Source organism: Gobio gobio, assembly GCF_949357685.1.
Source record: "Gobio gobio genome assembly, chromosome: 3".
In the NCBI taxonomy this organism is placed as follows: Eukaryota; Metazoa; Chordata; class Actinopteri; order Cypriniformes; family Gobionidae; genus Gobio; species Gobio gobio.
In genome coordinates this window covers 34,922,676-34,946,396 of record NC_137099.1, presented here as the reverse complement: position 1 = coordinate 34,946,396, position 23,721 = coordinate 34,922,676, and the positions used below count along the sequence as shown (strand labels likewise).

The 23,721-nt window shown below is 40.2% G+C and overlaps 1 protein-coding gene across 2 annotated transcripts in view; it reads left to right on the top strand.

Annotated features, from left to right (window-relative positions):
• The window catches only part of kcnq5b (potassium voltage-gated channel, KQT-like subfamily, member 5b), a 140,319-nt gene that overhangs the window by 86,889 nt on the left and 29,709 nt on the right, over nucleotides 1-23,721 (top strand). For both annotated transcript variants that reach the window (XM_079813060.1, XM_079813061.1), the window contains exons 2-3: nucleotides 11,415-11,505; nucleotides 20,675-20,801. In XM_079813060.1, the coding sequence (XP_079669186.1) occupies nucleotides 11,415-11,505; nucleotides 20,675-20,801 (218 nt within the window). The remainder of the gene's footprint in view (nucleotides 1-11,414; nucleotides 11,506-20,674; nucleotides 20,802-23,721) is intronic.

The following is a 23,721-nucleotide window of genomic DNA, read 5'->3' as shown; positions in this document are numbered from 1 at the left end:
TTTGGAAAGCCAGGAAAAACTTCCTCTTAAACAGCCACCTTTTCAATGAGTTTTAAAATCTTCACATTGACAGGCACCTTTCACCTGGTTGTGGATTATGAAAGCAAAAAAATTGAAATTGATTTTTTTTTTTTTTTCACAAAAGGAGAAATTTTGAATCAAAATGCAGAAAAGGTTGGGGACAGGAAGACGAAAAAAATGAAAAGGTTGAATATAAGCTTCAAATAGGCATCTAACAACGGGTAAACAAACAGGCACAAGTGCTAATGTAAGGTATGCCGGACAACTGAGAACTGAAACAGTGACATAATATGCTGAAGGGGTGAACAAAGCTGAAACGAATGACACATCATATTAGTGTCCATGACAACAAACAAGGGGAAGGAAACTGGAACTAGTGAAAGCAGGAGCTACCGAATACAAACTAAAAGTCCATGAAAGTTAAACTAAAATGACTAAATATTCCTGACACCTATACATACAATTCACTGTAGTTTCCAGATTAATTGAAAACCAGCTTCATATGTGACCCGTGCTGGCCAAATGAGTCACGGGATAATTTTAAGCTACAGGCAAAACAAGTGGAAATTTTCGTTTTTGAGGTTTTCACAAAAATCTGATTATTTAGCCTTCGTCTAGCAATCCCAATGCTCCAAATATCAATGAAACATCTAAAAGTATCTTTATTTGTACGTTTTCTGAGAGGAGTACCTCTCCCTTGTCCATGAAAAATGATCTTACTTATGTTGAATGACAGATCCGAAGTGCGCACACAATGCTCGATCCTGATATACACAGAATTACAGTATTTCAAAATATCTGTCTTGGTGAGTATTCACAAACATTATCTGTTATGTCTTAAGTGAACGTTTTGTTAACTGTTGGGGGAAAACATCTGATGTGTAACATTATTTTAGATCCCTGTGGTAAAGTAGGTCTTAATATATAGGCTGTCTGTTTCATTAATGTTAATCAAACAATTGTGGTATCATGGAAAAAAGTTGAATATATTTTTTTCCTATAGATATGGGTTTTGACGTGGTGTGTGTCAAATTGACTTTGCTGACTATTAACTTCAAACTAACAAATAATACATCATTTTGAAGGTGAAAAATAAAAAAAAGAAAATTTGCTCATTGCGACTCATTTTGTCAGCAAGGGTATATATATATATAGCTTCTTTGTAGTAAACTTTCTAGCTAGCTTATCTGGTACAGTGTTGCATTTGTGATTCTAGGTTCTTGGGTTCAAGTCCTGTGAAACATGAGTTATAGTAAAAAAGATAAAATACTTGAAGCAAGCTAAAATACCATGGTTTCTTCAGCAAATGCATTTTAATCTCACGTTTGCTGTTGTGAACACTATTGGATAGGTTTAGGGTAGGGTTTAGTGTAGCTGCCTGGTATTTATTTTCAAATGCAATAGAGCATTAATTGGATACGCAGTATATTTCAATTACAACTGCCGCATCACGTACAACCAATGTAATACAATGTTGCCATATTTTTGTTCATCTGTTTCGGATAAAATTAAACTCGCCTTTTGTTCCATTAACTTCGAAACTGTCACAAAACTTGCAAGCACCAAATGTGAATAGTTTGTTCAACCATGCATAACTTTCTCAATTATTTAAGTTAATATATTTCCTTTAGGTAGTAGTTTTCAGGTGGTGAGGTAATGAGCACTTACTCATTTTTGTACAAGACCACCAAAGGCCATAGTGTTCTGCAATTCATAGTGTCCTACAGTTCTCTCAGCGCTCATCATTAGTCTGCATGAAACTAACTGAAACTAACTGTATAGCTAAATAGCTCCCCAGGGCTTTGACCCTGAAGTCAGGCAACAGTTGACTTTTATATTATATTAGGCATCACACAAATCTGCAATAAGTCCTCAAAGAATGAATAAAGTAATTTTTGTGTAACACACATCTGTCATAGTTTTTACAAATAAGCATGCAGGCACTTGATCATACCCACACAAACACCTGACTCGATTTTCTGTTGTTAATTAAATTATCAAAAAGCATTTGCACCAGAAATATATACAGTAAGCACACTAGCGGTGAGTAAAGGCTGGAATACACTACATGAATTGTAAAATGTGAAAAGAGGTATTATACACTTCATGAAAGTTTACATAGGAATCATACACTAAACCTCTGAGGATCACCCACTTCCAGAATTTTACATCATTCTGAACTCAAACTCATGCAGAAACATTCGCCTCGCATGACAAATGAAAACAACGTGTTCTAAAGTTGGCTCATTATATAAAACATGTTTGATATCCTTCAACTGGATGGAATCATAGTCTAACCCAGTCTTTAACCCAAGGACATTTATAATTTCTTGCCAATCAAATAGTGACCAATATGAATATGCTCACTGCAAACTTCTGCCTGGTAAACCAACAGTAGCTCAGAGACTGTGTGCTATGATAAAGCATAGTTCTTTGATACTGTGAAGATTAACCTCGGGCACATCTTATCTAAGTGTGCTGCTAAACACTAAAATCTATAAGCACAGACTTGCTAAACTATCTTTCTGTTTTGGTGCAAGTGCTTTTGCATGTGCAGTCTACTGAAACTATAGTGCTGTATGCTAATAAGCAATTTTGTCTTGAGTTGTTGTCATCAAAGAGTAAGCAACCCTTTCATCTCTTCACTTTTATCAGCCATTAGTTAATGAAAAAATAAACTAAGACATCCCATGACTCATGGGACTCATGGGAGACTATATAATACAGTGGAGGGTTATCAGTGGTAGTATTAGTAACAGACTTTGGCTTTCTCACTTTCTCTCCCTTGCATGCTAACTGTACACTTAAAGGGTTAGTCATTAATTACTTACCCTCATGTGGTTCGACACAGCCGTAAGACCTCCGTTCATCTTCGGAACAGAAATGAAGATATTTTAGTTGAAATCTGATGGCTCTGAAAGGCCTCCATCGAAGCTTCATGATGCCTTGTTTTGAAATCGTCATCACTATAGTCGTTATTTAGGGGGTTTTTTGCGCACAAAAACTATTCTCGCCGATTCATAAAGTTATTTTAGAACCACTGTAGTGAGATGGACTTTGTAAAGACGTCTTTAGTACCTTTTAAGGGTCTTGAGAGTGAACCGTGCATTGTGCCAATGGAGGCCTTTCAGAGCCATCAGATTTCAACTAAAATATCTTCATTTCTGTTCCGAAGATGAATGGAGGTCTTACGGGTGTCGAACCACATGAGGGTAAGTAATTAATGACAGAATTTTCATTTTGGGGTGAACTAACCCTTTAAGAGTGGTAAAAAAATACTAGTGGTTTTTGGACTGCACTACACTGTTAAAAATATCCTGTTAAAACTATAAGAGTATTATATGAGAAGTAGAATGCTTTGGATTTAATAAAATTTTAACTTTAATGACAGCATTTGTGGCATTTAAAACAAAAAATCACAGTTACAGAAAGGCACTTGCAGTTGCAATTAACCATACCAGTATTCCGGAGGGTGTTAAAAGCATGAAAGCGAAGCTAGTATTTTTTGTTTAAGCACTTGCATGAATTATTCAGTAAAATCTTATTCATTAGTTGAGATGTAAATAATTATTCTAAATTATTATTTTCTAGGTGGATGTTTCTATAACTTCTGGTTATGCAATACTGACAAATGAATGCTGAGAGCATATTTCTTGTGGGATTAAGTGTTGGTTGGGCTGGATGCAGGATCAGACATCCCCTGCATTGATTGTCCATCTGTGATGTCTTCAAAAATCTTTCCAGTGCACTGTAAATACGTTTCTTCATAAAGCATATTAAGAGAGAAGAGAGAAGAGAGAACCGTTTTCTCAGTAGGAGAAAACCATCAGCACAGCAGTAGCTGTAATGCTGACAAGGAGCCAATGACACGCCAGCAGTGTGGTTCACATGGCGAGAGGGGCAGATGACAGCCTGTTACTGCTAGCATGATTTAGTCAGAGAATGAAGTAAAGACATGGTTGAAAAAGGAATTGTAGACATATGAGTCTAAAGAGAGACTGTGTACAGACTAATTGTTGGGTTATGTTGTGATTGTTTGTTTTGTTGCTTGGAAATTAAACCTCATGGTGTAGAATACTGTTAGCTAAATGTCACAATTGTACAAACAGATTCTGCACTTGCTTTAAAGGACAGCTGGCATCGATGTATAATTTTGTTTTTGAAAAAATTGACATACAGTCCCGCCCTGTATGCACAGTCCTTCTGTCTCTGACATAGAGATACCGTGTAAGCTTTTAGACACATTTTGTTTTACATTTGGACAAGTCTGTAGTAGAGCCCTGCACGGGCCTCAAAACTAGGCCCTAGCCCGGCCCTGGCCCGAGACGCTGAGGCCCTAGCCCGGCCAGTGTCCGACAGCTCATCAAAATTATCAGCCCGAGTCCGACTGGAGCCCGTGTTTTGTTTTTTTTAATCCTCCCTATTACACATTAGTTGCCGCCATTAAAATAGTTCAGTTTTGTTTTTAATGTCAAAGTAGTTATAATCATTTTGTTTCTTTATTAAGTTAATTTAGAAAAATGTTTGAAGCATTTTGTTGTATGTTAAATTAAAGTTTTGTTCTTTAAAGTGACGACCAAGCGGCCAGCGGCCGACAGTGAGTTAACCCAACGCTTTAGCCTCTCAAATCAACACTTGTCAAAGTAGTTAGGCTATATTTTGTTTCGTTTTTTTATTAAGTTAATTTAGAAAATAGTTTGAAGCATTTTTTTGTTTGTTAAATTAAAGTTTTTGCTTTTTAAAGTGACGACCAAGCGGCCAGCGGCCGACAGTGAGTTAACCCAATGCTTTAACCTCTCAAATCAACACTTGACTTGTCTTGCTTATAAAATCCATATAAAACACTTAAAGCATTGTTTAAACGTTTAGCCTACTATCACCACCATCACAGTAAAAAGGCATTTTTGACAAGATGAGGCAGGCAGAGCAACGGCGCTCGCAAACAAAACGGGCTACACAATCTAAACAAATAGCCTTAAAAAAAAAAAACATGCTGGTTGTCTTACCTTACACCTCTCCGCGAAATGAATATAAATCCGATCTTCAATTCCCGTGCTATATGCACATTTAACGGAGTTCATGTCAACGAAAGCAACCGATATGAGCATTTTATTCATCAGCTCATTTTAACATCAAAGACGGCATAATGAGAACGAGCGACCTAAACACTGGTAAGAGCCTTTAGTCTCAATAGTTTTAATGAAGATGGTTGTGTTTTAAAGCATCTAAGACTTAGTTTATTTTCAGTTTCACTTGTGGCAGTTTGCGTGTTGGCTTGCTTTATTCATTTGCGGCGATGCGTGTTGCATAGCGCCGTCCTCTGAACACTGTGCGAGCCAGTCTTGACAGTTGCAGACTCGCGATATCATGGTCTCATGTTGTTTCCACCAGTGCAGCACATCTCATTCTTTCTTTTAATTATTGAATGTCTAAAATATAAAATTAAGGAGAAGCCTAAAAAGGCACAAAGCCCGGCCCGCGTTTGAGGTATGATGGGAAAATTGGCCCGAAGCCCGGCCCAAGGGGCGTAAAAAAGTCGGGGCCCGTCGGGCTCGGGCAGATATGCAGGGCTCTAGTCTGTAGGTTTTACGGTTAATTAATTCGTTAATTAGGAATGGTTATAGTAATGTCCATAGATACGCTTATTTTAAACCTTGTTTTGTCTAAAATAATTTTGAGGAACCCTTGAAAGTTTGCTTAGACCCCCTAAGGGACCCATTTACATTTTGGATAAGTCAGAGATTTTTGGGAGCAACTACTTGTAACGTTACAATGTAACAGCCAGCTATCTTCTAAACAAATGTCCATCATGTCAACTCTTGGAATAGCATTTTATTGTTAAGAGAGGAAAGTACATAGGCTTTGTCTTGGCAGACTAGATATGCTTTGCTGCTGCTGCATGAGTGAAGGTTACTGCTGAAATATACACATAATTACAGGCAACAGGATACATGCTGCTGCAGGGAAAGTATATGGAGAACCGCCTATAGCAGATTTAGGCAGGTGGTGCTGGGGAAGGAGGAGGGCTAGGACTGGGTTAAGCCTGATCTGGATAGAAATACTTAGGTTACGTGGATGGGGGTGGGGGGGGGGGGGTGCATTGATTGGCCACTGTGCCGGCTTTAGGAGTACTAATTAGCTGCTTGGAAAAGTTTCATGACTGAACTATGCATTTTGTTTTACTGATAAATGGCAGTTAAATACAGAGGTCACCTCTTTAACTCACTTGGGGCCGACACAGCTTTGAAAGGATTTTTGTGATCATTCCCTGTATGTTAGTTTCGTTACAGACCTTCTGTGCAGCTTTTATAATTGTGTGCAGGACCTTGGACAGCTCAGTAGTGTTTGCAGGATTGCTTTTCTGTTTCTGAGTGATCCAGTGAGCCTCACACATGCGCTTAGAGCGAGCGCTAGACAGCACATCAGTGAATAAAATTGCTTTTATGTGCAAATACCAGATTTCTCTATCCTTTCTCCTGCGTTGCATATCATTTTATGTGATTGTAAGACATGTAGACTACTTGTATCACTTTTTACAGCATCTTGTGTGTTCACTACTACATTGCTTGTTTTCTACTTGCTTAAAAAGGCATAGAATTGATCATATGTGAGAGACCTGCTTTTTAACTATATATAATTGGTAACACTTTACAATAAGGTTTCATTAGTTAACTACATTAGTTAACATTAACTAATAATGAACTGCACTTCTACATAATTTATTAGTCTTTTTTCATTTCAACATTTACTAATACATTATGAAAATCAAAAGTTGCATTTGTTAACATTAGTTAATGGACTGTGAACTAACATGAATAAACAATGAACAACTGGATTTTCCAATATTAACAAATACAGTAACAAATGTATTGCTCATCGTTAGGTCATGTTAGTTAATACATTAACTAATGTTAACAAATGAGATCTTATTGAAAATTGTTACCATATAATTGTATGTGTACATGTTAAGTGATATAAATTGTGACAGGGATTAGGGGAAACAATTTCAGTCTTCCATCTGCTGAACATCAAATAAGAAACAATGATATGGCGTGAAACATATCTGTTTTAGAGAGGGATATTTGGTTCATTAGTCACTCCTCCCTGGCACTCACCTTCAAAACAAATCAATTTAATTATGCAAAATGATGCCTATTAAGTGCCACTTCAGAGAGAGAAAGTGTGTGTGTTTGCTGTGGTCTGCATGTAAATGTTAAGACCCTCTCTTTCAACATCAAAGGCTGTGACACTCTACAGACACCAACTGCCACCCACCAGGGCAGGAAATGACATGCAGGTACAAAAGAACAAGGTAGGAGACCAGGGTTGAGTAATTACCTAGGGCTAACAGATGATTGATGAGGGGAGCTACTTCAGTTTCATGTACTTATTCTTTTTCCCCTTTTTCTCTAAAAAAAAAAAAAGAGTAGCCCTGGGAACTGCACAGAAATAGTCCTGTCTGAGTGAGCTGACAAGAGGCAGGAGAGTAGAAGAGATATCTTTAAATACTAGCCTTAAAGAACGGCAGGAACTGGCTGGTTGACAGATAATTGTAATGTCTATTGCAGTCTACTTTCTCCACCACTTCACTTCAACCATATGTGGTTGTTGAAAATGTCACCCTGCAATTTTTATTTCATTTTTATATATACCATTTCACTCTCAATGTTCTATCGGGAGTTTTACAACCTTCATTACTGATTGGTCAAGTTGAACAGAACCTTTATTAATTCAGGAATGAAACAAATGGTTGTCTTTGTGAGGGAGTCATTGAATCATTTACTCAATTGTTTCATTCAAAATTGCTCATGCATTTAGGAACTAAACAATTAATTTCTGGTTGTCTTTATGAGTCACTGAATAATTCACTCAACTGATTCGCTAAAAAGCACAGATTCCTTTAGGAAAGAAAAACACCACCTTGGCACAATAGCTCTGCAGTGGCAATATTGTGCCTAACATTTAAGTAATTCAGTATTAACTTATTATTCAATTAACTGGTGTATACATTTGTGTTTATTTTATTAAATCCACTTAACCCTCTATGGTACGGTGTTGCCTCCAGGCAACATAGTCTATTTTAGTTTATTTTTCATAAAATGAAACACCAATTTATTGGCCAAGCCTCAGGGAAGAAGAACTCAAATACTTATCAATAGGTGTGTTCGACATCGGCTGCGGCTGGATGCTACCGATCGGCGAGAGTAGCCGCGTGCAGGCCGGAAGGAGCTACAAACGGAGACGTGAAGTCGGACACTTTCTGCTTCCCGTAGTGACGCTTGTGCTGTCTTTGCATACTTTATCACAGCTGAAGTGAAATAAATGCAATATTTGTCAATACACAGATGTTTCAGAGACATTATTATAATGTAATACTTTATTGCACTGCTTAATACAGCGTGTGTTTGTACAAGAATAAAGTTCAACATATAAGCCTACACTATCAATGAAGTGGTTGTTTTTACTGTTATAAAAAACAGATTTGTGAGCCTTAGTTGAACTGAAGGTTTTAGAATAAACAGGACACACACGTGATCGCTGTATGCGGGGAATCTGGCCAATCGTGGAACAGCTGTGTCGTCATCAGAGTCCGTGAAGTCTGGTGCAGCCGCTCTAGAGAAACTGCACCGGCTGTATTAGCTAACTGCTCTCGAATCGCTCTCACGGTACTTTGATGCCATACGTCACTGTCACATGGCGTCGGCGCTGTTTTAAGTCGGGCACAATTTCTAACCGGCATGCACTGCTTCAAGTCAGCCACCGATCGGTCTGCGCATCGTTGCGAACAAGTCGAACAAGCCTATTGAAAGTGCAAAAAAGTGGTCACAGTAAATCACCCACAAAAAATATGAGTCACCTACCTTCACTGGTAAGTAAAGAAGTATTTTCAAGAACTTTTCATTATATATCATCAAATGTTTTAGAGTAAATAACAAAAAACTGTGTTGCACACTGTACCATAATGGAATTGCATAAGGCCATACCAGACACACTAGGTTGGATACAAATATAGTATATTTGTAAGGAAAAGAGTTAGAATTCTCTAAATATATATGTATTTTTACATGATTTAATGCACTTAAGAATAGTAATTCACATACTATATCTGAACATATTACGATCTGCACATTTTCGACTATAGCACTTAAAAAAGGTATAAAAACACAACTGCCAGTTGATGAGGGTGAGGATGAGGTGTCATACTGTAATGAGGAAGATGAGGTCATAGTGACAATCTGGCTGGGAGAGAGTGAGGGTAAGATCGAAGATGAAGATGAGGATGAAGAAGGATATGATAATTTGATATGATAACTTGATATGATGGTTTGGTAATACTTGTGTTCCACGACGGTACAATGTTGCTGAGAGCAATAGCTGAATTTGAAATGTTACTTTTTATTAAATATGAAATTTGTAATACATTAAAATGGGATAAATGTGTTTGTTCAGGTGTCTGGTTAAAGAAATTGATCTTTTCAAAAATTAAAAAATTAAAAAAATGTATTGCTATTGCAATAGTGTCCAATTTTAAGCAGGAAAAACACCACAAATATTTTTTTCCTCATTGAAATCATATTGCGTACCATAGAGAGTTAAACCTTTTTTATTTCAGTTGGTTGCCAAGCAATATTTCATGGTTTTTCATTTTATTTAAAAGTTATATTTCAATGTACAATTTTTAATAGTTTTAGTTAACAATAATAGCTAAAACTGGTATAACTTGTATAATTTTACACTTTCAATCATCCTGTTTCACAGAATATTAGCATGACTGTGATTACCCACTGCCTTGTGCCTACGGCAGAATCACAGCTGTACTGATGTTCATAAATATGCTCTCCTGAGACGTTGCTTAATTATATTGTTCAGGAAGGACTGGAGATACAAGCAAATCCAGACATGCTGGAATGACATTGCCATATGACAGCCTATGGAAAACACTGCCCCTGCCCTCTGCCCTGTGTTCTCTGTAGCGGAGCTCGTCCGCTGTTTCAGAGTGGAGGGCAGGTCAAAGGGTGAAGCGCCCACTGCTTTCACACAAACGCTGCACCGACACTGGATGAAGCCTTTAACCTCTGTTTTATAAGCCCCTTCTCATACAGTCTTAAATTACAGCCTCTTCTAGTTTACTTGGGTACGTTCAGACAAAATCCAGCTTAACCACATGGCGCCACTCGAAAGGAGTCTCAGGAGCAATGCTCAGCTCCAATTTTCAGTCTTAAAAAAAATTCTGTAAACACATCTGATGAAGATGGTGCTTAATTATCTCTAATGATAATTTTGCAAAGTAGAGCTGTTTTTATAGAAAACATGAAAGTACAGAAAAGAGGGTGGTAGTTTATTTCGTAGGAATAATGATTGTCCCATCAATGCGGTTGGGTGCAAAGCTCTTTGATAACTGTACACTGCCGCAAAGACTGTTCATCTCAGTCAAGGGGTCAGTCAAGGTTGTATTTTCTCTGATCTATTCAGTTCTGTCCACTTGTGTTAGGTCATAGGAATGTGTTTCATATGCCTTCAGGCTGTGAAGCTCTGTTAGATGTCCGCTGTTTATTCATACTTGGTTTTAAAAGTTGGGTTTTATCAAAGTTTGAGTCACTGGTCTTATCAATCCTTTTAATATGTATGTATTTATAGTCGATATAAGTGTGACTTCAGCCTACTAAAAATGCTAGTACAATGTCCACATTGTTGTGACCTAACACTTTATCTTACTGTGAATGCAGCAAAAACTGACTAAAAGAAAACAATTTTTTTGTGAAGGTTTGTTGCTTATTTATTGATTTTAAAATATATTTTATGATACTTTTATAATAATTCTTAATTTTGATCAAATGTTACTAATTGTATTTATTTATTCTTTGTTAACTTAAATGTTCCTCAATGTGTCATCACCTTCATACAATATGTTGAAGAATACAGAAACAAGAAAGGAAGAAGGAAAGAGAAGGAGGGAGGCATGAGAATTTGCTGGGAAATGGACAAATTAATTGAGAAAAAGAGACAGTGGGAACCAGACTAGATGGAGCAAGAGGGATAATGTAAGGGAGGGAGCAAGATCAGGCAGCTGACGTAGGAGTCCAATGATCAAATACAGATGTCTCCCACCCCTTATATGAAGGGGTCAATAATGTAAATCTCCTGGCACAGTTATTCTCTGAACTGCGGTTTCCCTAATGCCATATTTCATATTGATGATGGGAAATTAAAGTGATGGTAGTTAGAGCGTATGAAATATATTTGGAGAAGGGTTTCTGGTTAGTGTCTAAACAGAACTAAGATCAAAGTAATTTGAAGGAAATTATATATTTTATCAATGTCAATTTAATTTTAATGTTGAATCTTAAAGGCATACATACATTTTTTTCAATACAATTTTGTCTTTTTTATAGGTTTGTCCTGGTATTTGGCTGCTTGGTGCTGTCCGTCTTCTCTACCATTCCACTTCACCAAGATATGGCCTCTGAAAGTCTCCTGACCTTGGTAAGAGCTTAACTAGTGTAAAACATAAACCAAACAAAATGAAGCATGAAAACAAAAGAAAAAACATTGCATGAACTTTGTGTTAACTACAATACTGTCAGTAATTGTATGTTTTGAGCCTTGTATATTCTGTCACAGCAAGCAATGAAATCTAAAAATTTAGATTTTATAGTGCCCATTTTCAAATCCATCTTCTCTATACAAGCATTATTTTCCTCTGCCATCCACCAAATTATGTCCCCATACATACTTGAATTCAATTATAGTGATATTTTAATAGTACCATACAGCAAAGGTTGTATTATTCCCTATCAGTCAGTCACGTTCGGCGTTACATCAGACCTGATGAATTGGGATCTCGCCTGAAAGGCCAATCACCTTAGAGTTTTATCAAAACAAGCCAATGTGCATTGGCAAGTGAGATTTGCATCGCGAACCAATCCCCGTATACACAGGTATAAAGGCAGCGTGCAAACACTCATACATTAAGCTTTCACTTCAGAGCCGTGCGTTTCTGAACTGATTCTCACCATTGTGCAATCACCATTGCTGCTCGCTCTGACTCATTGCCCCATCCCCGTGCCTTTCTTCCTGGACGTGCATGAAGAACTTTGGCAGTATGGAAGCACATTAGTGCCAGTATGGAGGCAAATGTGTACCAAAATCTGCTTCAAAATGTTCCCATTGCCTTCAATGGTGGGGCGGTCAGGGGGTTTGTGGGGATTCCCCAGGTGGAATGTGCAGTTGCTGTGCATTTATGCCCGCAAAATGCTGCCACTTGGTGAGGTCATCCACAACTCCCATCCAGCACCTGTGAGACAACAATCCAGTGCTTGCTGCTAAGGTTTACAGTGCTGCTGGACAGGCCACCTCCACCCTGCTTGCGATGGCCACCCAGCAAGTACACCAGGCAAAAGTACTCATTATGCATGAGGTTAGTTCTGAGCCAGGGTTGATGCAGGAACTGCGCACTGCGACTGATCTCGCCCTCCGGGGGATAAAAAATCATGGTGCTGGCCCTATGTCCGACGATGTCCACCTTGGTGGTCCAGAAGCGTCATCTCTGGCTAAACCTTGCTGAGGTGTGAGATGATGATGAAGTGCACTTTCTCTATGCTCCCATCTCGCAAATTGGCCTCTTCGGTGTCAGGAGGGCCGGGTGAAGAATATATTATATCTGTTTCCTCAAAATAGTTCATTTCTGTTCCACTGCTGACCCCACGGCCGGAGGTACCCAAAACCTCAATAAAAAAAGAATAGTTTCCTCAATCTCTGGATCGCGAGAGATGCAGTTTGTCAGTGAGCAAAGCTATGCTTTGCCACTCTCAATAACTTATTTCACCAGCAGACAGGAGTCTGCGATTTGAGGATGCAATGCCTCCTCACACACCTCCAGCCACTCCTTCACGGGAACCATGGAGCCAGGTAAATGTTACATCACCCTCATGGTCCAACTCTGGGATGCTGTGCCTTCCAGGTCGGGCCCTCCACATTCCGGGCGAACTCAACTGTGCAGCTCGCACGACAGCTCACGCTCCCATGCAGTCCTGATTTGGAGACACTTTGGGTCTGCACAGGTAGACCTGTTTGCCACTCCGGACAGTCCCACTGCCAGTTGTTTTACTCTCTGACCAAGAGGACCCTTGGCACGGATGCACTGGCACACAGCCAGCCCTGGGGCCTACACAAGTATGCGTTTCCCCAGGTAGCCTGCTTGCACAGACTCTGCAAGGTCAGGGAGGACTAGGAGCAGGTCTTAATGATTGCGTCCCATTCGGATTTGGTTCTCAGAACTGGTGCTTCTCACGACAGCCCCTCCCTGGCGGATTCCCCTGGCTGTGTCTAAGTAGAGCTTGGCCCACTGAATAGTGGATGCCATCATCTTGGAGTCCCAAGGCGAGCCGTGCCCCCTGAGGGTGAGGTCTCACTCCACTTGGAGTGTTGCCTCCTTCTGGGCACTGCTGCACAGCACCTCGCTGGCAGACATCTGTAGAGCTGCGGGCTGGGCACCTAACATGTTTACGAAATTTTACAATCTATGAGTAGAGCCTGTCTACTCCCGTGTATTGGCTACAAACACGTAATAGGCGAGGGGACTGTCTCTGTGTCTTGCTTGCAGCTCCATTCCACTCTAAGGACGGGATACGAACGCCTATCTTGCTCCCCAGGTTCCTCACCTTGTGAATCCTGGATGTAGTTCCTCAGCACCCTTTGGCAGTCAGATGTGACTGAGGTGTCTGACACTAGTTATAGCACTTGTGTGTATGGCTATTAGGTCAGCTCTTGTGCTAGACTAGGTGCCTATATGTTGTGATTCCTCTTTGGGTAATCCCATATGTGTATTCTTCCATGGTATGGCTTCCCTGTTGGCGAGCCTGTCTTTCCCTTGGCAGAGTCTCTGTATGGTATTGACTCCACCCTCGCAAGGCAGGATCTACCACAGAGGCCTTCCATATGTAGCACTGCCCTAATGGCCAGTCCATATGTGTAACTCCACATGTTACCTCCCTACGGGCAGGATGTGGTTTCCATAGCACCCCTTCCATTTGGAATAGGCATGTTTCCCCAGTGTTATGTCTCACTACATAGGGTAAGAGGAACAGCAGTGACCGACATTCTCAGCGTAAAGCCCTATCCTTTCTTTCGTACCAGCAGGTGAGGGAGGATTAGGTGTCTTACACAAGTGCTGGGAAGGTGCATCATGGCGTTCTTCTTAGGGATCCCAATTCGTCAGTTTTGACGTAACGTCAAATGTGACTGACTGATAGGGAGCGTCTAGGTTTTTAATGTAACCCCCGTTCCCTGAAGGAGGGAAGAGAGACATTACGTCCCATTGCCATAATCCCTGTGCCACCTCTGTATGACCAGGGAAATCGTTTAGGCTCCTCAGTGTAAAACTTAATGTATGAGTGTTTGCATGCTGCCTTTATACCCGTGTATACGGGGAGTGGTTTGCAATGCAAATCTCACTCGTCAATGTCCATTGGCTTGTTTTGTTAACGCTCAAAGGTGATTGGGCTCTCAGACGAGATCCCAATTCATCAGTTCTGATGTAACATCAGGTTACATTAATAGCCTAGTTATTCAGATCAGTAAAATCACAATATAACTGCAGTTGAATATGCCCCACTATTGTTTGTCAGAAGTTAATCCTTGGCTTTAATACAGCATGATGAAATATTGTCAATGGTTATTTGATTACAAAGCATTGACAAAAGCCAGCTACAGGTGAGAGGCTAGATCACTGGATCAAATGGTATGCTAGTTTCTGTTCCTGGAAGTCTGCTGGTTTATGTACTGCTAATAATGGCCATACAAATTGACCTGATTCGTTTATTGACTCAGCTGACATCGAACATGATATGTATGATGTTGATGGTCTGTAGTCAGAGCTATGAAGCTTAAGTTGCACAAGTATGGGATCATAATGCAAGATCATTTATTCAGTAACACTGCTGCCTCTATAATTGAATTTTCATTTAATTTCATTAAATTGAAAGACATGATATACACTCAACATAATAGCGTTCTTTAAATGGCTTTGAGCTCTGTGATTTATCTGTGAAATCATCCAAATATGATTTTAAGTGTTTATTTTATTGTACTTTATCTATTTTCATTTATTTCAATTACAGTATATATCTTTAAAGGCTGATTTCTCAAAATAAGTTATTTCTTAAGCACTGAGCCAGAAATCTCCCTTTCAAAAGCACCAAGCATTTCATGTTTATTCTTATCCATATTCTGAGGGTTTTTACGGAGGGGTTTGTTCATACATCAATTCCCTGATTAATAATTTTATACCTTAAAACTTCCTTAACTTCCTGGCTGTTGAGAGTATTAAGTATTTGATGAAAAGAATGAACAAACTGATACAGGAATTTTGAGCTTGGCTTTATCCAAAATTTTGGTTTATGTTCTGTAAATGTACAGTCATGGCCAGAATTATTGGCACCCCTGGTAAATATGATCAAAGATGGCTGTAAAAATAAATCTGCGTTGTTTATCCTTTTGACCTTTCATTCAAAAAATTCGCAAAATTCTAACCTTTCATTGAAGTAAAATAATTGAAAGTGTGTGGGGGGGGGGGACTCACATTACAAAATAAATGTTTTTCTCCAAAACACGTTGGACACAATTATTAGCACCCCTAAGAAAAGTTTATGTGTAAAATATCTCTTAAGTGTATTCCCATTCATATTTAAATTTTTTAGCACACCGTGGTGACTAGGAACATGAAATTGTCTAGCTTTGACGTTTTGTTTCACAGGAGTATAAATATGAGGAAACACAAAGGACAAATTCCCTTAATCATTCATAACAATGAGTAAAACGAAAGAATATAGTCCTGATGTGCAGCAAAATATTGTTGAGCTTCACAAAATAGAAAGTGGCTGTAGGAAAATAGCTAAAGCATTTAAAATTCCCATTTCCACCATTAGGGCAATAATAAAGAAGTTCCAATCAACTAAAGATGTCACAAATCTGACTAGAAGAGGACATGTGTCTATATTGTCTTAATGCATGGCGAAGAGGATAATTTAAGTGAACAAAGACTCTCCAAGGATCACAGATGGAGAATTGCAGAGATTAGTTGAGTTTTGGGGTTAGAAAGCCTAAAAAAAATCAAACAACCCCTACATTACCACTTGTTGTTTGGGAGGGATTCAAGAAAAATCCTCCTTGCTCAGCCAAAAACAAACTCCAGCATATTCAGTTTTCAGACATGACTGGAACTTAAAAAGGGACCAGATTCTATGGTCAGATGAAACCAAAAAAATAGCTTTTTGGTTTTTTTTCTTTTTGCTTTTTGGCCCAAACAGGGATAAAAAGTACCCCATGCCCACAGTTGAAAATACCACTGGATCTGTGAAATTTTGGGCCTATTTTTTTTTGTTTGAGCTCCTGGACTTCTTGTTCAGATACATGGAATCATGGATTCTAGTAAATACCAGCAGATAAAAAATCAAAACCTGACGGCCTCTGCTAGAAATCTTATAATGGGCCGTGGTTGGATCGTCCATCAGGCCAATGTTCTAAAACAAACATCAAAATCAACACAAAAATGTGTCACTGAGCACAAAATGAAGCTTGTGCCATGGCCGTCCCAGTCCCCTGACCTGAACCCTATAGAAAATGAGTGGGGTGAACTGAAGAGAAGAAACACCAACATGGATCTGGGAATCTGAAGGATCTGGAGAGATTCTGTATGAAGGAATGGTCTCTGATCTCTTGTCAGGTGTTCTCCAAACTCATCAGGCATTATAGGAGAAGACTCAGAGCTGTTATCTTGGCAAAAGGAGGTTGCAAAAAGTATTTAATAAAAGGGTGCCAATAATTATGGCCAACGTATTTTCGAGAAAAACATTTATTTCATAATGCGATTTACCCCCCACTTTCAATTATTTTACTTCAATGAAAGGTTAGAATTTTGCAAATTTTTTGAATGAAAGATCAAAAGGATAAACAATAGATTTATTTTTACAGCCATCTTTGATCATATTTACCAGGGGTGCCAATAATTCTGGCCATGACTGTATGTAAATTGATGCATTTTTAATTATATAATGCATAATTTGCATATTTTAACATACAGTAACATGTCAGAAAACTTGTGTAGCGACTATGAGTCAGAAAAAATAATAACTCAACGGGGAATTTGAATTAAAATGAAAGAGACTCGAATGACACTATAATTTATAAATAATTCAGAATTAATGTTTACACCTTAACTTATTCGTCAACCAATATGTAAGAACTTAAAGGGGACTCTGTTAAAGGGAAACAGGTCTATTTAGCTCAAATGAATGAATTAATGAATTCATAGGGAATTTTGAGAGTCTGTTTTACAGCCGAGCAAATGACTTTTCCAGCGTTCATTTTAGGGCTGCAACGACGCGTGAAATGCGTCGACGCGTCGGCGGCACATTATTTACGTTCTAGAATGGAACAGAAGATCTAGAATAATGGCAGCTTCTGCTCCCGGGCATAGTGAAAATGATCATTTATCATATAAAGCCAGACCGCGACATTCAAAAGTGTGGGAGTACTTTAAACAGAAGCCGAATAAAACTGTGCTTTGTTCGCTCTGTAATGCCGGTTTCACACAGCGCGCGGTGGCAGAGCAGGAGCTGTGCGCGTGGAGAGCGGGAGCTTTCACACTGCCAGTCAGTGTTGCCAAGTCCGCTTTTTTCCGCGGAATTGGGCTACTTCTACACTGTTGCCGCGGGCTGTGTCTCATGTCCGCGGGTTGAAGCAAAAAAACACACATATTTAACCCCCCGAACGCGATGTTTACCAGAGAACCTCCCCGAAACGCGATTGGGCTTGTTTTGGGCTAGTTTTGAGTAACGAATGGGTGGGTTTTGTTGTGTAAACCTGGCAACCCTGCTGCCAGTGTTCTCTCGCACAGCTGAACCGTGGCGCGTGTATTGCAACAGACGGTCACATTTTCCGGTGTTCTTCTCCGACCCCAGTACGTCTCGTGCTTTTATTTATTATGGGCTGCATATATCTCCTGTTAATGCGACCCGGTTCCCCTCTGTCCCAAACACATATGCATAATAACATGCTGTGTATAGGTACTTTGCATGATTTAAAGTAACATTAAAGTTAAGATATGCCTCTAGCTTTAATCATTTAAATGTGTCTTTGAAGTTTGGGCAAAAACTTCTGGCAGCTTTAGTCGTTGTTTATGCACATGTATCTTCAAAATAGACGACTAGTTATACATTACAACTATGCTGAAAGCTCCTGTATGTGAACCTTTTGCAGATAAATACAAGTGCATTTTCGTTTACTTTTGACACAAATCAATAAGTAAATCATACTCAACTACTATAGTAAACAACTTTTCCTTATTAGGCCCGCTCTGTATACATTTTATGATGAATAGTATCATTATATATTATGTTTAAAAAGCTTCTTGTGTTCATATATTTCATTATAAAATGGCATACTATGTTCACTACCCTTCCTGAAATACAATTAATATTGTCATCATTCATTGATTTCATGTTAAAATAATATACAAATTCACTACCCTCTTTGAAATACAATAATCAGTAAAAAAGAATAATAAGATTAATCTGGGAAAATAATCGTTAGATTAGTCGACTAATCGAAAAAATAATCGTTAGATTAGTCGACAGAAAAAATAATCGTTAGTTGCAGCTCTAGTTCATTTGAACGGGCCGTAAATATCAACTCTGCAGCGGATATTAATATCCGAACAATAGTGAAACACTATTTAACAGCCAGGTAACTTAGATCGGCAGTTCAAGACATTAAATTCATAAGCACATAACACAAGAACAGTTATCTTTGAATACAAACGGAACTTTATTGATTACTCTAACACGTCAAACTAATATCTAACATAAACACATGCACTCGCACATTCACACGCGTTGCAGAAAGGAAGAAGGTGAGGAAAAGAATACGTTTTAAGAGAGAGAAATTATGAAAATAATAAGTTTAAGAGAGAGAAAATATGAAATCCCAAGTAATATATGCACTTATGACACATGACCTGAAGAAACCATTGATCAGTAATTTAACCTCCTATCGTTTCTTAGGCAGGGTTATTAAATTCGATCTAATGCACCAGTTCAGCTCGGAATCTAGAGGTATTACTTGCGTTTGTGTCTCGTGTGTCGTCTCAGACAGGAGATTCCCTTTCCCTGCTGGAGAGGGGTTTTCCCGGGTCTTTGATTCGCTGAAGGTCTGGTCGTATCTTTTGATCAACGTCTTGGGAAGCCAATCACGTGGCGTGTTGGCGGCTGGATGGAAGTCTTGTGGGCGTTGTTTGAAGTTGAAGCGCGCTGGAGACTCGTTGAGAAACTTTGCGGCGAAACTTAACAGAACCCGAGACTTAATGGAAAAAAAATAAACTTTAAGTAAAAGAAAGGAAAGTGAGAGAAGACCAGATGGCCTGAATGAAATCGTTGTTTAACCCATTCTCTCTGATCTTGGTCTGCCACGATTGTCAGATTGTCTCCTGGGAGCTCTCCGTTCAGAACTCAACTCTGGTCAAACTGCTAGGACTCATCTCTGAACTGCGAACTGGCTGCGAACAGACCGCGAACTGCTGGCTCTGAACTCGCTGTAAACAGACCTTGAACAGCACACTTCGTCTGTGTTACGAGATTAAAACTCAAATATTTGCCCATCCCCTGGATGGGTTCTGGCCAATTAGGGTTCAGGGGTGACTGTGTCTCCACCCCTCCCATAAAATTGGGTTATCTATGGTAATTTAGTTTCCTGCTCTTAAGCAGAGAGTAAATTTAGACCTAATTTCTTACTATAAGGACATGATCAATCCTATATAGATTTCATTCAGCTCATCTGTTGGATTATACCCATACGAAAAAAAAGATATCAAACACGATGCCTTTTCATCCACTCATTCAATAGTTACATAATTGCATGAATTGGGAGTGATATACATGCATAATAGTCACGTGTATCTGTTGTAAACACACTAATAAGCTATGTCGAAGGCTATTTGAATGAAAGTCCATTAATCAGTGATTTGATGCACTCCATATGTAACAGTTTCTGTGAGTTTGCTTGGAGTTTTAGCTGTGTCACGTGGAGTTCATTTACCGGTCATTGAAAAGACAGAGATCTGGTTTGTTTCTTTGTCTTGTGATCACAACGAGTCTTTTGTCCTCTTTGTCTAAGTTTTGGTCAAAAGTCCATTGGCAATCGAGTAATTATTATCTAAAACTAGTAGCTCCGGGCAGAATGGAGATCCGTGATAGATGGTCGATTTCCTGGGGTCTGGAGCTGACTTGGGCTTTGTAAAGGGGATGTTCATTTGATCGAATAATTTGGAAGATTCATTCATCTATATGTCTGCGCCCACAATTACTACACTTGTAATACAAAAATAAGTTTTAATGTACTGTGATTTAATCAACTGGGGAGGTGTAATAATGTCAATTAGTTAAATGTTGTACCCTATCTTTTCTACCCTGTCTTGACTTAAAATGTGCTGTTGTGCACAATGTACAGTATTTCCCTCATTGTGCTATTCCTGGACTAATGTATGTAACATAATGTTGTAATGTATTTGTTTAACAGTGTTATCATTTAAGCAACCAACCACATATGATAAAAGTACACACGCAAACAAACTTGAAAATGTCTTTCTTTGTCTTTGTAGGAGTTTGTAATGATCGTTGTGTTTGGGGTGGAGTTCATCATTCGAATCTGGTCTGCTGGTTGTTGTTGCCGGTACAGAGGATGGCAGGGGCGACTTCGCTTCGCAAGGAAGCCTTTCTGTGTCATAGGTGAGTTTTCAATGAATGTACAAGACTACTTTTCCTCCGTTAAATCAGGAATTTTTTTATTAAGATCATAGAATGAAAGTTGATAGAAATCTCATGTCAAAAAATTGTCACAAAATAGTGATTTGGCTCCTTATATTTTTAAAAGTACAACTGAGGGGAAAAAGGCAGACACACACACACCATCACTAGTTCCCATTCAGTCGGTCACTTCCGACGCCACGTCAGAGACCGACGAATAGGAATCTTGCTAACGTGAGCCAATCTACTTTTAGTATTACTAAACGAGCCAATGCACATTGGCATGCAATGATTGCACCAGCTGCTTATGAAAAATGAGGCACAGATGCTTGCATCAAATTAGCTTTTTGCTTCGGAACCGAGTGGTAGATGGTTTGTCCTGAAATCACTCTCTACAAAGCGTGTGTTAACATTATAACGAGTCAAGCTCTTTGGGTGGACCTCTCCTTGTTTAGTGTTGGAGTGACGGCACTGCAGCGGGGTCGATTTTCTCTCTTTTTCTATTTTTTGTTATTGAGCAAAAACAAAATGCTGTTCTCACTTCTGGTTCAGTGCGCTGGTAAGAGTGCTGAAAAGCCGTTTTCACGGCTGGTAAGAGACCGCCTTCTATGATAGAGAGAGCACTCCTGACAGGCTACACATTTTCCATGCATGACAGGGACTATTCCCCTGTGTGCTTCAGCACCCCTGGAGAGCAGTTTCTCTTGAAGAGCTACACAGAGAGAGCTTGCTTCTTTTTAAAGATGACATTCTACCTGTGTGTTTCTGGATGCGGTTGTTTCACATGTCTGGGCGTATGCATGCTGAGATGCTGTGGTTCACATTTTCTAATGAGAACATGAGCACGTCGGCACGCCGGTCGCGACTCTTCTTTCTCTGGGAAGCTTGAGTCCACTTTGTTGTTGGACAGCCGCCGCTCGTGTGTAAAAGTGTGGACCTCTCGCTTCTCTGCGTGTCGTGTGCCGCCGGGCTGCAGCGCGGGTTGTCATGGCAACCCAGCACTCGCTCGGCGCTCTAGGTGAGCTGTCCCCTTGCCTATTTCGTTTTGTAGCGCCCTCCCTGGTGGCCAACAGGAGAGGTCTACTTCGGTGAAATAGCTTGGGTGATCTGAGGAGGGGAGGGCTTCTCCTTCTGGGAAACAACCCCCTAGGGCCCCTCCCCCTCTAGCACACTGCAAGCTGTGCGGCTTCTGGATGGAATTGCTGGTCCTTCTTATGGGGGAACCTAGTGGTTCATTCGGGGCTCCAGCTGAGGATCAGATGTCAATCGCTGCATCGGAGAGAAGGTTGTTGTGCTCTGGGAATGAGGATGATGCTGAGCCCATTGTAAAGGTCTGTGCTTTGCTGAATCAGATTTAGAGTTAACAGCCATGCTTTCCCAGGATCTTTCCCGGATGTGCATGGAAAACTTGGCATAATGGAACTACTTTGTTGCCAAAGAAATGGAACGCCAAAGGGGCCAGAACTGCAAACGTTTTTCCTCTCTCACTACCCTCAATGGTGGGGTGGCTGTGCGCAGACCACCTCCGCTCTGCACTCTTAATGCACGAGGGTAGTTCTGAGTCGGGGTTGAGCTGCGCATGTTGACTAATCGTGATTAAAGTCATGGCGCAGGCCCTCGGCCAGACAATGTCCACCTCGGTGGTCCAGAAACGTCTCCCGGCTTGCCTTGCTGAGGTGCAAGTGGTCGTCAAAGTACACTTTCTTGATGCTCCCATCTCACAAGGTGGCATTTTCGGCGACACTGTTCAGTACTGGGCAGAGCAGTTCTTCGCAGTCGGTAACAGGCTGAGGCAATCAAGAGCTTCCCCCGACGTACTATCAGAGTGCCTCATGGGCCCCCTCTCAGTCTGAGGAGCAAGTCCCGTTGGTGGTGCCATACTGGCTAAACCGGACTTGGTTCCCAGAGCTAATGCTCCTCGCAACAGCCCCTCCCTGGCAGATTCCTCTGAGGAAGGACCTTCTGACTCAGAGACGGGGCACCCTGTGGCGGAGGTTCTAGGTGACTTACCCCTGGAGGTAGTTAACGCCATCACTTCGGCACGAGCACCATCTACGAGACAGGCTTATGCCTTGAAGTGGAACCTGTTCATTCAGTTATGTTCGATCGTGTCTGTGCTTTCCTTCCTGCAGCAGGGGTTGAAGCGTAGGCTGTCGCGCTCCACACTCAAAGTTTTGCTACAATATCTGCTTATCACGACCACGTAGAAGGTAAGACAGTTGGGAAACACGACCTGGTCGTCAGGTTCCTCAGGCGGGCAAGACGGTTAAATCCTCCTCGACCTCCCTCTGACTGTACCCTCTTGGGATCTTGCTCTGGTGCTCCGAGCACTTCAGAATGCCCCATTCGAGCCTCTGAAGTCGGCAGAGCTAAAGATAAAGACGTGGCGTCGGAAGTGACCGACTGAATGGGAACGTATGTAACCCTCGTTCCCTGAAGGAGAGAACGGAGACGCCATGTCCTGTCGCCATGTCCTCTGTACCCTGCTGGGGTGCCAGTTCACCTACTCGGCTCCTCAGCAGAAAACTAATTTGATGCAAGCACCTGTGCCTCATTTATACCCGTGCTGTGTGGCATGAGCAGCTGGTGCAATCATTGCGTGCATTGACTAGTTTAGTTACACTTGAAGTAGATTGGCTCTCACTAGTTTATTCTCCGACGTGGCGTCTCCGTTCCCTCCTTCAGGCAAAGAGGGTTACATACGTAACCGAGACGTTATGGGTTGACAGTTCAGAGAAAAGGAACATATTTGGTGACCTTAAAATATTCAGTTAGTTAGTTAGTTTGTTTGTAGTAGCTCTAAATCACAACAAGGATGCATTAAATTTAAGTTACATTAAAGATATTGTTTCAAAAGATTGCTATTTCAAACAAATGCTGTTCTTTTGAACATTTTATTCAT